The 17,444-nt window shown below is 45.9% G+C and overlaps 1 protein-coding gene across 3 annotated transcripts in view; it reads right to left on the bottom strand.

The window, feature by feature from the left end:
* LOC140203813 (RAC-beta serine/threonine-protein kinase) overlaps window positions 1-17,444 on the bottom strand; it is a 155,920-nt gene that overhangs the window by 41,602 nt on the left and 96,874 nt on the right. For all 3 annotated transcript variants that reach the window (XM_072269901.1, XM_072269900.1, XM_072269902.1), the window contains 2 exons: window positions 6,705-6,864; window positions 3,624-3,752 (listed from right to left, as the gene is read on the bottom strand). In XM_072269901.1, the coding sequence (XP_072126002.1) occupies window positions 3,624-3,752; window positions 6,705-6,750 (175 nt within the window). In that variant the 5' untranslated portion in view covers window positions 6,751-6,864. The remainder of the gene's footprint in view (window positions 1-3,623; window positions 3,753-6,704; window positions 6,865-17,444) is intronic.

The raw sequence follows: 17,444 nt of genomic DNA, 5'->3' as shown, positions 1-17,444 counted from the left end.
ACTATAATGGAAGCAATTAAGAAACTTCTGCATCTAAGTGCGATGGTATTCCTGAGTTTCCACCCAGAACGGGCATGACTGAGAGTAGTGAAAACCGACAGGAAGCCCTGAACACTGCCAGGGATGGAGGACCTTCATTGCTGCCCTAAACGCCATCGGCGTAACTGGCAGTAGGCAACCCTACTCATTTAAAAACACTCATTTCCTCACTCCTCCAACTCCAATGAAGGGTTCCAATCTGAGGCATTATCCCCACAACAGGAGATGATGTCTGACTTGATAATCGTCAGCACTGGTTTCTGATCTCAATTCATCATCACAATTTCTAAGGAAAATATTCATCATGTTTGGACTACAGGGTTCAAGTTCAAAGTAAATTTTATTATCAAAGAACATATACAGTTGCAAGAAAAAGTTTGTGTAAATAGCTGGTTTTCTGCATTAATTACTCATAACATGTGGTCTGATCTTCATCTGTTACACTGATAGACAAACACAATCTGCCTAAACTAACAACACACAAACAACTGGACTTCTTGACAATACTGAGCACACCATTTAAACAACCACAGTCTAGGTTCAAAACAAGTATGCGAACATCTGGGGTAATGCCTTCTACAAAAGCTATTTGGAGTCAGATGTTCCAATCAATGAGATGAGATTGGAGGTGTGGGTGGTAGAGGTGACCTGCCCTATAAAAAAGAGAGTCAGGTCTTCTCAAGAAAGATCTGTGCACCATGCCTCGATCAAAACAACTTTGAGAGGACCTTAGAAGAACTGTAGAGATGCATGAAGCTGGGGAAGGTTACAAAAGCATTTCTATAGACCCGAGTGTTCAGCAGTCCACAATAAGAGAAATTGTCTACAAATCGAGGAAATTCAGTACTGTTGCCACTCTGCTTGCAGTGGGCATCCTGCTAAGATCACACCAAGAGGACACCATGCAATGCTGAAGGTGGTAAAAAAGAAGCCAAAGCTAACAGCAACAATCTGCAGAAATTCTCTAGAACTTGCGAAAGTCTCTGTTCCTGTGTCCACTAAGAAAAAAAGTGAACAAGAATGGTCTTATGGAAGGACACCACAGAGGAAACCACAGCTCTCCAAAAAACACATCACTGCATATCTCAAGCTTGCAAAAGACCACCTGGGTGTTCCACAATGCTTCGGGGACAATGTTCCATGGACAGATCAGGCAGAAGTTGAGATTTTTTTTGACAGAAATTGCACACCGCTATGTTTGGAGGAAAAAAGGGCACTGCACATCAACACCAAAACCACATCCTAACTGTGAAGCAAGCTGGAAGAAGGGAGCATCATGGCTTGGAACTGCTCTGCTGCTTAAGGGCCTGGACAGCTTGGAATTGTTGAGGGAACAATGAATTCAAAATTGTATCCCGACATTTTACAAGAGAATGTCAGAGTGGCAGTCCATCACCTGAAGCTTAATAGAAGTTGGGTGATGCAGCAAGACGATGATCTGAAACACAAGGGTAACTCAACAACAGAATGGTCTGAAAAGAAGAAAATCTGTGTTTTGGAATGGCTAAATCGGAGTCCAGACCTTAACCTAACTGAGATGCTGTGGCATGACCTGAAGAGGGCTGTTCGTTCAAGGTATCCCCAACATACTGAAGAACTGAAACAGTTTTGTACTGAGGAATGGTCTAAAATTCCTCCTCACCATTGTGCAAGTCTGATCAGCAGTTACAGGAAATATTTGGTGGAGGTTGTTGCTGCTAAAGGAGGTTCTACCAGTTATTAAATACAAGGGTTCACATACTTTTTCCAGCCTGGACTGTGAATGTGTTTAATAAAGACAATTGTTCGTGTGTTATTATTTTAGGCAGATTGTGTTTGTCTATTATTGTGATTTAGATGAAGATCAGACCACATCTTATGAGTAAGTAATGCAGTAAACCAGGTAATTGAAAAGGGCTCATAAACTTCTTCTTGTCACCATATACAACCCTGAGCTTCATTTTCTTGTGGGCATACTCAGCAAATCTTTAGAACAGTAAGTGTAACAGGATCAGTGAACGATCAACCAGAGTGCAGAAGACAACAAACTCTGCAAATGCAAATATAAACAAACATCAATAAATAACAGAACACGAGATATCGGGATGAAGAGTTCTTAACAGTGAGATCACTGATTGTGCAGACTTTTTAATAATGGGCAAGTGAAGTTGAGTGTAGTTATCCCCTTTTCAAGCCGGGTTCAAATCCCGCTGCTGCCTGTAAGGAGTTTGTATGCTCACCCTGTGACCATGTGGGTTTCCTCCAGGTGTTCTGGTTTCCTCCAAAAGCCCAAAGACGTACTGGTTAACTGGTTATTGTAAATCGTCCCGTGATTTGGCTAGGATTAAATTGGGGGATTGCTGTGTGACACAGCTCAAAACGCCAGAAGGGCCTATTCTGCACTGTGTCAATAAATAAGTTTATTCAAGAGCCTGATGGCTGAGGGGTAGTAACCGTTCTTGAACCTGGTGGTGCAAATCTCTCAGTTATTACTTATTCCCCTTGACAACAGCTTCCCACTATAGATTACATCCCACTTGCCAATTCTACATCAGACTAACCAGACCATCTTTGTCCAGCACAACAAGCATAATGCCCCACACATTAAAGTACTGTAGTATTTAACAAAGACACCAAATCTCACGGAGCCCATTGGTACAAGTTTCTGTTGAGCATCGCTGTCTGCTTAAATCCTACAGCCAAATTTGGATGCAGCTTGCAAGCATGTCCCTGGATTCAAGTGGGAATTTTACTCACGTCGTTTCTATTAAATCGCTGAGGATCTAACCTGGGCCCAGCGTATCGATGCAGCTACAAAGGCGGCACAACAGCAGCTGTATTTCATTAGGAGTTTGAGGAGATTTGGTATGTTACCTAAAACACTTGCAAATTTCCACAGATGTACCGTGGAGAGCATTCTGACAGGCTGCATCACTAACTGGTTTGGGGGAACACACACACACACACACACACACTTGCTGTAATCAGATCATTTTCTATTATTATGTATTGCATTGTACTGCTATTGCAGAAACAACAAATTTCACGACATACGCCAGAAATATTAAACCTGATTCTGTTGGAACTAGGCAGAATAATTGCTTGGCATGGACTTGATGGAACAAGGAGCCTGTTATGTGCTCTGGTGTTCTAGAACTCTGCTGTTATCAGAGACGGTGTACAACTGGGTAAGGAAACTGTATCTGCTTAACACATACAAAATGCTGGAGGAACTCAGCAGGCCAGGCAGCACCTATGGAAAAGAGTAAACAGTCGACGTCTCAGGCTGAGACCCTTCATCAGGACTATGTCGGAGGGCAGCAGAGATCACAGAAAGGGAGCAGTGAGAGAGGGTTTCAACTGAACCCTCAAAGGGAAGATTTAAACTCCTTCAGGGTAGGCATCCCTGGAAAAGACGTCATCGTGTAGTAGTCGAATCACAAACAAGAGAAAATCTGCAGATGCTGGAAATCAAGGTAATACACACAAAATGCTGGAGGAACTCAGCAGGCCAGGCAGCGTCTATGGAAAAGAGTGAACAGAGACTCTTCATCACTGTGTCTGCTTATAGCTCGTACTGAAGTGAAATCACTCCAAGGACTTACCTGCTACAGAGAAGTTGTTTAGGGGTGGTAATCCGTGATCTGGGCTCTCGGGCTTCTCCTTGTAGCCGATAAAAGAACCATCTGATTTTAGCAGGAAGTATCTGGGCCTCCATGTTTTAATATATTCACCTGCAAACAGCAAAGGGAACAGATGAGCAAAGTCAGGGCAACATTCAGTGCTCAGGGTCAACTTTCCATGCAAAGGTGTCCCCGGGTGCAACTGCGCATTAAATCTGCTTCGTGGATCAAAACCAGTGTTGCATTCAGACATGCATCTACACCTACCCACCCAAGGCAAGACGCTGGGTATACTTAAGGCAGAGGTTGATAGATACTTGATTAGTTAGGGCATGAAGGGACGCGAGGAGAAGGCCGAGAGGGAAAATGGATCAGCCATGATGAAATGGTGGAGCAGACTTGACTTGCCAAACAGCCTAATTGGCTCCTGGTCTCAAAACAGGGTGTAAAATTCACTCAGGCAGATGCTGTTTAGGTTAATGCTCGGAATAATCTATCTACGGCCCAGGAACAGTACAATAGACCAAAAGCTTCATTCAACAACACAACTTGCAAGCTCTGTTATAGGAATGAACACTTTAAAAATAGGGATGAACTCAGCTAGCAAGGCTCTTCCTTCTGACAACGGAGCATTCAATGAGTCAGTGAATGACAACACTGACAGGAATGGCAGAGGACACAGTGTCTTTTTATACAGCACCCAGAATGCAATTTTGCATATTAGTACAAATTGGGCAAACAGCAGGTAGCCAATTCTGCCCATCAGTTAGAAGGGGAGAGGGTTACACTCATTTTCAAGGACCCTACAGCTCACATTCTCAACATTATTTATTGCTTATTTATTATTATTTTGTTTTCCGTTTTGCATTTGCATGGTTTGCCTTCTCTTGCACACTGGTTATCTGTCAGCCTTCGGTTCGATGTAGGCTTTCAATGATTCCTACCGTGCTTTCCTTAATCTGCTGTGAATGCCCACGAGAAAGTAAATTGCAGGGTAGCAGATAGTAACATACGTGCACTTTGATAATAAATTCACTTTGAACAAGCAGAATTCTGAGCTTGTGGCCCAGGAAGCTGAGGTAGTGAAAGCAGAGACGCTGAAAAGATTAGCGGGGTGCTGGCATGCAGCAGCACAAGGGTGACCAGGTCGTGAGAGCAAAACGGCAGATAGAAGCCGTTTAAAAGGGGCACAGTGTCTCAAGGACAAATTAAACGTGATGAACAACAAGAGATCCCGTGGGCTGCAGCTCTGCGGGTGAAAATGCTCTGTTAATCACGAGAGGCTGAACAAACTTGGGTTGTTTTCTCTGGAGCAGAGGCAGCTAAGGGGAGATCTTTTCTTTCTTTTTAAATCTTTTTATGGGGGGGGGGGGGAGGAGGAGATCTGTTAGAGGTTTATAAGGTTATGAGAGACATCGCGCGGACCCTGCTTCCCAAGGTTGAAATGTCTAACACCAGAGGGCATCCATGAAAGTGAGGGAGGGGGGTAGGTTCAAGGGGGGTGTGAGGGGTAAGGTTTTTTGACTCAGACAATCGCAGATGCCTAGAACGTACTGTCTAGTATGGTGGTAGAGGCAAACACATTAGAGGCTTTTAAGAGACTTTTGGATAGGCATATGAATATAAGGAAAATGGAGGCATAAGGACATTGGGTAGGTAGGAGGGATTAACGTTTGGGTGATTTTTTAAAAATTTGCTTTTCAGCTGGTTCAGCACAACATAGTGGGCTGAATGGCCTGCTCCTATGCTGTACTTTAAAAACATAGAACAGTACAGCACTTTATAGGCCCTTCAGCCCACAATGTTGTGCTGACCCTCAAACCCTGCCTCCCATATAAACCCCCACCTTAAATTCCTCCATATACCTGTCTAGTATATGGACAATCTACTTAAATTGTTTATCCTGATTGACCTATCTACATTCTGAACTCTTGGATACGAGAAATTTCATAATCTTCATTAAAAATGGAATGTTTTGCAGTTTGTTTTTAAAAAGAGTTAAATCAGCTTCTATGTACTCTTCTATGTTTTACGTATTGAGGAGAATGGCCAGACACGAATCATTGGGCTGGACCAATTCGAATACAGCAGCATGTTCTGGGTGAAGAAGTACAAAGAACAGGTCTAAATAGATTAAGATGACACTATAGGAGCACCTGGATTGGAGAAGCTTCTTCTGAATACCGAAGGATGAAAGGACATGGGAATGAAGATGGTTAATATCATGTGAGGCAAGGGTCTCTGGTTTTGTGTGGAGTTTGCAGGTTTCTCAATTATGACTGTGTGAGCTTCCGAGTGCTCTGGCTTCCTCCTAGGGATCTCAACCTGGCGTCCGTGGACCCCTTGCTTAATGGTATTGGTCCATGGCAAAAAAAAACGTTGGGAACTCCTGCACTGGTGGGGAGTCAATGCTTTTGCCGCTGCTTGTGCGCCGGGGGGGGGGGGGGAGGGGGCTTTGATGTTTTTATCATCCATTCTGTGGGTTTTTGTTTCGTGGCCATCTGTGAAGAGTGCAAATTTCAGGTTGTATACTGCATACATTCTCTGATTTTTAATAATGAACCTTTGAAGACAGGAGCAGAATTAGGCTATTCGGCCCATTGCGTCTGCTCCAACATGGCTGATGTACTGATTGGTAAACTTATTGGTCCTGCAAGTTGCTCCCAGTGTCAGGACAATTGTGTCTTTTCTTGTTAAAAAAAAATTGTATGATTCAATTTGTTTTTCTAGTAAATGCTGCTTATATTATGTCATACCTGCCTTTGATGATCCCACAAGATTATTTTTTAAATTGTGCATGTACTTGTGCAAAATGATAATGAATCGGAGTACTGGGTTAATGGGATTTGCTGAGGGCTGGCACTGATTCGATGGGCTGAATAACCCAAGTCATTAAAACTTAAGTAGTACATTTTCTAATCAGAGTGGTGCAGTGCCGGGCGGGTGACAGTACTACCGTGTGCCTGGAACCTTGTTAGTCTTCTCAGCAGTGCAAGTTATAGTCCAAGGGATAGGTAAGCATTATCAGTCTCTTTAAAAGTTTAAGTCTGACGTTATACTCACCTCGTTTATGAAGCCAACCCTCCTTCACAACTGACACTTCATTCATATTGGTAACCAAGGGAAACTACCGATTCAGTTGAAGGTGGAGGGGAGGCGCCTGCCTAACCCCAACGACAGGATCCGCAGTGACTCGCCCTTCTTCCCCAACACTGCACAGAATCTACGACAGAGAAATGCAAAGTCCGTGTTCAGTATGCACACAGTGTGAGATAAAGTAGCCAGCCCGCAAAAAGTTACAATATACAAATTTGGCACCGGAGACATGCCTTCAGTACCACATTTACTTGGAACAGCCATTGAACAATGGGAAATGCAGGGGAAGTTGACTAGATCCATTCCCACTGGTTGCCAAGCTCAGGTCAGTTGACTATTTTGACCTCAACCTGCAGGCACACTCAAGACATGGACAAGGCACAGCGTTCGGGCTGGAAGCACTATTGGGGTCAGCTGATGATTTTAGTGGGCTGGGGATTTGGGTGGCCGGGGGGTGGGAGGGGGAAGGGGAGGTGGTCCGCACTATATACAGGTTTCCTCCGTTATCTGAAGGTAGAGTGTTCCTATGAAATTGTTCATAAGCCGGAATGTCGTAAGGTGAATAAGCATTTAATATTTATTCATATGGGAAACATCTTTGAGCCTTCACAGACCCAAAAAATAACCTACAAAATCATGCCAAATAACACATAAAACCTAAAATAACAGTAATATATAGTAAAAGCAGGAATGATAGGATAAATACACAGCCTATATAAAGAAGAAATACTTTTCTGCAGCACTGTAGCGCAGCAAAAATCTCGCGGAAGCACTCTCGGCAGAAACACTCTCTCCAGTAACCTTTAAGCTATGAAGATGCCAAATCATACCAAATAACACACAAAAATACACAGTCTATATAAAGTAGAAATAATGTATGTACAGTGTAGTTTCACTTACTGGAATCGGGAAGACTCCAATAAATTGCAGTTTCGTCACAGTTAAACACTTGCTTATACAAATAACCACCTGATGCAATCGGCAATCGGCACTGATCTGGGCCGACATTTACGTGCCGGGCTGCACCTAATTAATTAGCTTGTTTATTTCTGCTTTTTTCTTAAAGATGTGCTGGGTGCGTCCCGGCCACCGCTGCACCACTTCATTCTTCACAGCAATGTATCGGTCCGCGGCCTGGAGGTTGGGGACCACTGCTTAAACTATGAAGCTGCCCTCACCTCAGAACCCGATCAAACCACCCATGGCTCGCAACACTTTCATCACCATCGTCCAGAGCTTTCTGTTTCAGCTTATTAAAAAGACTGACATTTCTCCTTAAGTATAAGAAAACTTAACAGAACACCACGCTTTGTACACCCATCAATCCACTCAAGCAATAAACTTTCCATTTTATCCATTACTGGATGCTGACTAAGAGAGACCACTTTGCTACGAGCAGAACCAACAGTAACATCGGCAGCTTTCAAAATTCTTTCTCTCTGCGTAAACAGTGCGAATGGTGGATTCAGGCAAGTTCAACACGCGGACAATGTCCTTACTTCATTCACCACGATCAAAACGCTGAATTATGTCTAGTTTTACGCTAAGAGTAACACCCTTACGAGCTCTTTTAGGCTTTTCCGATACCTTAGAACTCATCTTGCTAACGGATGCACAAAATAAATCGAGATAAAGCACGTGTTTAAGCAATGCCGGCTAGAATGCAGTTCCGGGGGAAGAGCTTGGCTGTTCGGCCTTTTCTCGCGCGCTGCCTTTTTTCGTAACAGTGAAAACACCTTCTGTTAGCGAAAACAGGTAACTAATGTAGGTCTTTTGTAACAGCGAGGTGTCGCAAGGCGAACGTTCGGAAAACAGGGGCCACCTGTACATGCATATTCTGCATTGTTGTATTTTACTGGTATTCTTTAAATGCTTGTTAACTTGTGCATGCGAGGACTGGGTGTCAAGCCGCAGTGTCGCCGGCGCCCGTGTGTTCCGTGTGGCGCAGCATCGAAGCTGGATTTGGTGGTGCCCCGCTCTGCGCCCCCCCCCCCAGAGGAAACCTAAGTGGTCACAGGGGGAACATACAAGCTCCTTACAGACAGCAGCGGGACATTTACGACGACCAACCGGCACATCGTTGGGACCGCAAGAGGAAAGCTAAGCAGTCACGGGGAGAACGCACAAACTCCTTGCAGATGGAGGCGGGATTATATAATTGCCTTTCAAGAGGAACAGTGCTGGAGGAGGCTGCCACTGCAAGGTAGCTTCGCACCAACTGCAAGAAACTGGTCATCGTTACAACACTGAGAAAAATGCAATCAATTCACTAAGGACCTTGCGCGGAACAAGCATACGCCATCACCCCAATCCGGTGACTTGCGCACCAAAAGTTAATTTAAAAAATGATACAGTTACTGAAGAGATGTGTGGCTTAGTTGGAAAGATCAGAAGCCCACAGAAACAAAAAGTATACACAAAATGTTAGAGATCACAAGAAAAATTCTATATATTTAAAAAATACGCCATCTTTCAGGCAAGACATGAGACAAACCTTATCTGCTCTGTCAAGAGACAAAAGACTACACAGCATTTCTTCTCAATATTCAAGTCAATACTTATCCATCCACCGACACCAAAACAAAGCACAGCGATCCAGTTATTGCCGTCCTGCGCGTTTTGCTGAATCTTGCTGCCTGCAGATTGGCTGTCATTTCCCATATTGCAGAAGGGATGACATTTCAAAAGTACTTCATTGGCCAGGAAAGGCTTTGGGGCACAGGTTACGCAAGGAGCTATTGAAATCCATCCAAATCCTCCCTCGTTCGTCCTTCTAAAGCAGGTGTTCCCACCCCAGCGTCCACAGACCCCTAGGTTAATGGTAAGGATCCATGGCGTAAAAGAACGTTTCTCTTTGGGAGTGCTCGTGTTTCTTGGGCTCATAGGGGTTCGTGGGCACGTGGCCTAGTGGTTAAGGCATTGGACTAGCCACCTGAAGGTCGTGAGTTTGAGCCCCAGCCGAGGCAACATGTTGTGTCCTTGAGCAGGGCACTTAATCACACATTGCTCTGCGACGACACTGGTGCCAAGCTGTATGGGTCCTAATGCCCTTCCCTTGGACAACATCGGTGTCGTGGAGAGGGGAGACTTGCAGCATGGGCAACCTCCGGTCTTCCATACAACCTTACCCAGGTCTGCGCCCTGGAGAGTGAAGACCTTCCAGGCGCAGATCCGTGGTCTCGCAAGACAAACGGATGCCTACGAAGAAGAAGGGGTTCGTAGATAGTGTCTACGCAAGCCAATAGAATGCGATGGTCAACTGACAGGGTAGCCAATCAGGACCGAGGCGAGCAAATGGGAGCCTATATAAACACAAGCACTCCCAGAGAGAAACAACAACTGCGCACTGAGGTTGTCACCTCGACTGCTGATGAAATGCCCGCAAACTGATTGCCAAGCTCAGCAAACACTGCAGCATCAAACGCCTGATCCCATGCCACCAACATTCACTGCCCTCAACACATTCTCCTGCAGGGCCTCAAACAACAGCACAAGCAGGTGGGGGGGTGGGGGAGGAGGAGAGGGAGAGGGGGAAGTAAAAAGCTGGGAAGTCGATTGGTGAAAGAGATACGGGGCTGGAGAAGGGGGAATCTGATAGGGGAGGGGAGATGACCATGGAAAGAAGGGAAGGGGGAGGAGCACCAGAGGGAGGCGATGGGTAGGTAGAAGAGGAGGTGAGAGGGAAATGAGAATGGGAATGGTGACCGGGGGGGCAATTACCGGAAGTTCGGGAAATCGACACTCATCCCTCCCCTCTCTCGCGGTTTCAGCCATCACCTACTACCTTGTACTCCTTCCTCTCCACTTTCTTACTCCGACTTCTTTTCCTGTCCTGCTGAAGGGTCTCAGCCCCGAACATCAACCGTTTACTCTTTGCCTGACCCGCTGAGTTCCTCCAGCATTTAGCGGGTGTAGCTTTGGGTTTACAGCGCTGCAGGCATGAATCCTCAATTCATTTCCCCTGTACGGCCCACCACTCACCTACACACCACAGGCATTCCATGTGGCTTTGGGATGTGGGAGAAAGCCTGCACAAACAAAACACAAACTCCAACAGCTAGCACCAGAGGTCAGGATTGTATCCGGGTCACTGGAGACGTGACCCAGGGCTACCTGGGCCTAGCACCCCAGGACATTTACAGGCAATGGCCGGTATTAATTGCATGAAGAGGTCACTACATAGCCTAGAAAGCTTTAGGTAAGGCTGTATTACAATACATTGTGAAATAGTGTCAACAAACACTGAACTTGGGCAATAACGTGACCACAAAGTACGAGTGAAGCAATGTGGGAGGGTTTTGATCTGGATACACAGGCAACGTTGGTCGAGACTACTCTGAAGCCCTTCCAGCACACCCTGTGACAGGGCAACAGACGTCCATTCTAAAGTTACCTTTAAAACTGGCTGATGCGGACAGTGTGAAAGGGTGGGTGCTTGTGGACTGAATGAGCTGGAAGTCACGGGTAATGTGCTCGAGACATTATCTACAGCACCGGGGTTTCAGCAACAGGTTTAAACAGAAACCTTGTGAAACGTCAACACCTGTAATTGTAAACACTCTCAAACAAAGCCGCAGGTTCCGTTGGAGAGATAGCCAGTCGTACCTGTGGGAGAAACTCAGGTCAGTTAGCCTCCATGGAGAGGAACAAACGGTTGACATTTCGGGCTGAGACCCTTCATTGGGTCTTGTTGCACTGAGAGGTTCGTCCCCTTCGTTACGTTGACTCTTCGGTACTTGAGACCCTTCAAGTCACATCAACTATTTGTTCATCTCCAAGGATGCCCCCTGGCCTGCTGAGTTCCTCTAGCACAGAGGAAACTCCAGGGACAGAGACCAACGCAGAGGTATCTCCTTCTGGGATATTTACCCATTTAAAGGGCATTCTAAGAGAGGTGTCCCGCGTCCCTGGTTTGCCTTGCTTATCAGGACGATTACAGGTAGGGAATGGAAAGAGTGCAGGGGAATAGGGACGGGGAGTTCAAATTAAAAATAATGCATCTTCTGAAGATTCAGAGTATGAAGACATTCTGATTGACTATTCATTTTTAAATTCTGTGTTTCTGTGATATCATTCTGGAGGAACATTGTATCATTTCTTAATGCATGCATTACTAAATGACAATAAAAGAGGACTGCGTGTCCTCATAATCTAATCTAAAAGTTCCTGAACCATCAATTTAGAGAAGATGTTTTACGAGGATAGGTTAAGCAAGCCAGGACCAGTCCTGCCGAAGGGTTTCAAGCCCGAAACATCAGCTGTTCACTCTTCTCCATTGATGCTGCCTGGCCCGCCGAGTTCCTCCAGCATTTTGTGTGCGCCGCTCCGATTTCCAGCATCTGCAAATTTTCTCTCGTTTCCGACTTCTCTTTCGGAGTAAAGGAGGAGGGTCACTTGATGGAGGTGTAGAGGGTGGGAAGGAGTGCACAGTGTGACAAGATAGAGTAAATAGCCAGAGTCTCATCCCCAGCATGGAAATGGCTAATACAAAGGACATAATCTTAAGGTGATTGGTGGAAAGTATGTGGGGAGTGTGTGTCAGAGGTTAAGACTACGTCCACACTACGCCGGATAATTTTGAAAACGCTGGTTTCGAGTAAAAACGACAGGCGTCTACACTAAGTGTTTTTCAAGATATCTCTGCCCACACCAAAACGGATACTTGGGCGAATCTACTCCCACTGGGCATGCACAGACACACCTACAGAAAACAAGCGAAGAGGAAACGGTATAGTATTTATGTTTCCGCGGCGGCGTTGTGCTACTTCCATAGAATAAAACTAGAGTACCAACAACAGCAAAAGCAAGTTTTCGACAATGTCTTCGAGGAATACAAAGAAAACCTCCGCTGGAAAAATCAGACCAGACTTCTCCATTTCGACAGACAATGATGTCGAGCTGTTACTGCGAGTTACTAACGACAACAAAGTCAGCAAAGCAGTAGAGATGTTTAATTCCAAACAAACTATTAACGTAGACAATAAAGTAAACAACACACGCATGAAGCCGTCCTCTACCCAAGATCAACAAGAAAGTGGAATCTTCTGCTGCGAGACCTGTGCAGTATTTCTGACATTAATATTTTTAAGATAGATTCAATCAAATCAACTTAGGGGATCTAGTCAAAAAAGCTCACTTTACAATTTAACCCCCACGCCGTTCACACTGACTGCGTGTTATAGCAGTGGTGGTCAGTCAGCGACAGTGCCGGCCTGGAGACCCCGGGTACAGGAGATCGAGGGTACGACCGCCGCAGACTGGGAGACCGGAGGGTACAGGCAGAAGAACAGAGGATGCAAACAGAGAATCCGAGGGGACCAGTTTGAAAGCCACCTCCAGCTTAAATTCCATGTGGAATATTTTGGAGGACCAAGAACAGCCGTCTGGCAGTGCTTGCACAGTACCAAGCAGAAGCAGAAAAAGCATTGTTGTTGTGGTGTTGTCATGACAACGTTTTAAAATCTCTCCGTTTACCCCGTACACACTACAACGCGAAACAATCATTTTCAAATTTACACACACTGGAGAGTGTTTTCGAAAATCTCCATTTTCGGGGGATGAAAACACCGGTTCAGTGTGGACCGACGGTCAAAACGAAGAGAAAAGGCTTCGTTTTCAAAATTATCCAGCGTAATGTGGACGCAGCCTAAGTTCTTTACGCAGGGAGTGGTGAGTGCATGGAACGCCCTGCCAGAGGAGATGGCAGTGGACGTTGAAGAAATTCTTAGGTTGGCACATGGACAATAGAAAAATGGAGTTATGAAGGAGGGAAAGGTTAGATTTACGTTAGAACAGGTTGAAGGGCCAGCACAATGTCGTGGGCCAAAGGAGCTCTCTGTAAGGCAGGGGTCCCCAAGCTGTTTTTGCACCATGGACCGGTTTAATATCGACAATACTCTTGCGGACCGGCCGACTGAGGTGTGGGAGGGTGTCCAAGTAGGGTTAAACTCACCTCAACATGTCTTTTACAGTTAGGGTTGCCAACTTTCTCACTCCCTAATAAGGGACAAAAGTAGCAGTCAAATCCCGGGACACTTTACCCCAGGAAAGACTACCATGACCATGAAGCCTTGCGTGGGCACCTGTGTGCGCATGCGCAACGCCCTGATTCTTCCCCCATAGATCGGTTTTGTCTTCATCTTCCTGACTATACTGTACATACATTATTTCTACTTTATATAGGCTGTGTATTTATCATATCATTCCTGCTTTTACTATATGTTAGTGTTGTTTATTTTCAATTTTATCTGTTATTTGGTATAACTTGTTAGGTTATTTTTTGGGTCTGGGAACGCTCAAAAATTTTTCCCATACAAATTAATGGTAATTGCTTCTTCGCCACGTCATTCCAGCACTAAAGGTTTCACAGGAACGCTCTACCTTAGCGGGGGAAATACGGGACAAACCAATTTAGCCTAATATACGGGATGTCCCGGCATATACGGGACAGTTGGCAACCCAATGTTCAAGTTCAACAGTGCTTGACAGGGAATGAGGGAAGGTGCAGCTGACTCATGTTGTTTCCTCACGGCCCAGTACCAGTCCGCAGCCCGGTGGTTGGGGACCGCTGCTGTAAGGAGTGTGTACCTCCTCTCCATAGTCCAGAGGCGTAACACGTAGGTTAATTTGTCATTGTAAATTGTCCCAGTTGTTAGGGGTTGCTGGCCAGTGCAGCTTGAAGGTCCAGGAGGGCTTATTCCAAGCTGCATCTCCAAATAAAATAAACATCAAGTGTGGGAGGGATCTGAGGAGATGAGACTCATTATCTATGTTACTCGAGGTGCATTGGCCAAAATACAATAAATCAGATGCTTTTAGCACAAATATGCTGATTAAGCTGTTGAGAGAACACACAAGCATCCTGCCAAATGCAAGAGCTGCCGATTAATCGACTAAAGCCCAATTCACTGTTCCATTTTGCCTGCCCAGAGATGCAAACAGCCGTAAACAAATCTGGGATTGAAAACGCCGGGGTCTGATCGTGATGCACAATGCATTAAAATGCTAAAAATGGAAGTGGCTTTCTGCTGAACAATGACTCACTCTTTCAGTGTGATACACTCCTATTACACAGAATTCAACCACAGCTTCCAGTTCAATTCTGGTGGCTTTACATTGAAACGTCCATTTGTATTGTGCCTTTTACTAACCCAGCAGATCCAAAAAGCTCTTTATTTCTGTCTTTAGCGATACAGCCCTTCCAGCCCACCGACTTAACCCCAGTCTAATCACGGGACAATTTACAACATACAATTAACCTACCTGGTAGGTTTTTGGACCATGGGAGGAAACCAGAGCACCTGGAGGAAACCCACGCATTCCACGGAGAAGTCGTACAGACACACTTTACAGAACGGCGGCACAACTGAACGCATCGCCAACACAACACTCTAGCAGCATTGTCAGATGTGTTTAGGATACTTGAGTCGAGTTCCTCTCTGCACCTTGTGGCACGTCGGGCGATAACCTTGCTGTTTCTTTAGCATTTGTCTGTTTTATTTCAGAAAGAGGCCGAGCTGCTAGCTCCACGCTCAACCCAGAAAACATGCAACGAGCCGGTCAGATTCGAACCTGGGACTTTAGGATACGTGGGCTACCAAGTCAAAGGCAGCACCAAACGGTACACAGTAAAGACCTTTAGCAGATATTTTTGTGCTTAAAATGTTCATTTGTTGGCGCGTGGCCAAGTGGTTAAGGTTCGGTCTAGTGATCTGAAGGTCGCTAGTTTGAGCCTCAGCTGAGGCAGCGTGTTATGTCCTTGAGCAAGGCACTTAACCACACATTGCTCTGCAGCAACACCGGTGCCAAGCTGTATGGGCCCTACTGCCCTTCCCTTGGACAACATTGGTGTTGTGGAGAGGGGAGACTTGCAGCATGGGCAACTGCTGGTCTTCCATACAACCTTGCCCAGGACTGCGCCCTGGAAACCTTCCAAGGTGCAAATCCATGGTCTCACGAGACTAACAGACGCCTATAAAATGTTAATAACAGGAACTACACACTAGTGCCCCGTTCTAACCGGAAACTGATTGGGAGCATCTGATGCCATCGAGGGCAGGGGTGTTCGCTTTGACATCCGAAGAGGGCATTTCAAGCAGTGAAACACTCCTTCAGCTCACAGTAGAGTGGGACTCTGTTTAACTGCACTTAGTATCTGGAGTGGGATTGAAACCTTGGCCTCAGAGGCGAGAGTAGGGCTTTGAGGCCTTCAGTAAGAAACCCAAGAAACGCTTCAATTATGTTGCGAAGTGGTCACAAACGCAGGAATCCCAGGATAAACCAAAGGAAATTCACACAATATTCAGGGTACCCACACTAGCAGTGTGACCACTCGAGTTGAGCATGTTCTCCTCAGGGCTTGCCTATTATTTCTTTAATGCCTATGCGTGATTTTGCTCAAGGCGGGAAGAAGGCAGACTGGGCTCCAGGTCCAGTGGCAGAGTACAAGATGACTGGGGGTCTTTTCAGTGCTGTCGCCTTCCTCCGCCTGAAATGCCGCTGTGATATATCACCATCTTGCGCCAGCCCCGCCCGTGCGGTCTTGGTTGGTTTGCCTTGTCTGGCGCTTTACCGCCATGGGTGACCCTACCAGGTATCAAGCTTAGTTGGCTAAACTCCAGGCGGCATTGCTCTTGGGATCTCAGGACCTCTTCACCGCTCAAAATGACGATCCGCAGAGATAGCCACAGGACCCCAGGATAGAGAGTGCAAAAAAAAAAACAATCTCGTGTTGGAGAAACTGGAGCAGGATTAGTCCTGCTTTGGAAGACAAAGCAGCCACCCTCGTAATCACCTCCACATTCCCAAAGCCACAGCAGACCATTATGAAACCCAAGGGCCGTGACGGGAGGACGTGCAGTTCAGCACTGAACAAGCCGACACTCTTTGGAAGAGCAACACACATCAAAGTTGCTGGTGAACGCAGCAGGCCAGGCAGCATCTGTAGGAAGAGGTGCAGTCGACATTTCAGGCCGAGACCCTTCGTCAGGACTAACTGAAGGAAGAGTGAGTAAGGGATTTGAAAGTGGGAGGGGGGGAGATCCAAAATGATAGGGGAAGACAGGAGGAGGAGGGATGGAGCCAAGAGCTGGACAGTTGATTGGCAAAAGGGATATGAGAGGATCATGGGACGGGAGGCCTAGGGAGAAGGAAAAGGGAGAGGGGGGAAAAGCCCAGAGGATGGGCAAGGGGTATAGTGAGAGGGACAGAGGGAGAAAAAGGAGAGAGAGAGAAAGAATGTGTGTATAAAAATAAATAACGGATGGGGTACGAGGGGGAGGTGAGGCATTAGTGGAAGTTTGAGGTCAATGTTCATGCTATCAGGTTGGGGGCTACCCAGACGGAATATAAAGCGTTCCTCCAAGTGTGGCTTCATCTTTACAGTAGAGGCGGCTGTGGATAGACATCAGAATGAGAATGGGATGTGGAATTAAAATGTGTGGCCACTGGGAGATCCTTTGGAAGAGGTAGAGGAATGGAGAGGCCTAGTTGGCTCCGGAGGCAGTCAGATGGTTGCAGATGATCACAACTGAAAATCCACAGCAACAAACACACACACACACACACACACACGCAAAATGCTGGAGGAACTCAGCAAGTCGGGCAGCATCTACGGCGGGGAGTAAACAGCTAAAGTTTTGGGCCAAGACTCTTATCAGTTCTGACAAAGAGAATTGGCCTGAAACTGAATATTTGTTTCCCTCTATA

This window comes from Mobula birostris, chromosome 10 (assembly GCF_030028105.1).
Source record: "Mobula birostris isolate sMobBir1 chromosome 10, sMobBir1.hap1, whole genome shotgun sequence".
Taxonomy (NCBI): Eukaryota; Metazoa; Chordata; class Chondrichthyes; order Myliobatiformes; family Myliobatidae; genus Mobula; species Mobula birostris.
Note: the sequence above shows the minus strand (reverse complement) of the source record. Positions and strands in the feature narration are given on the sequence as shown.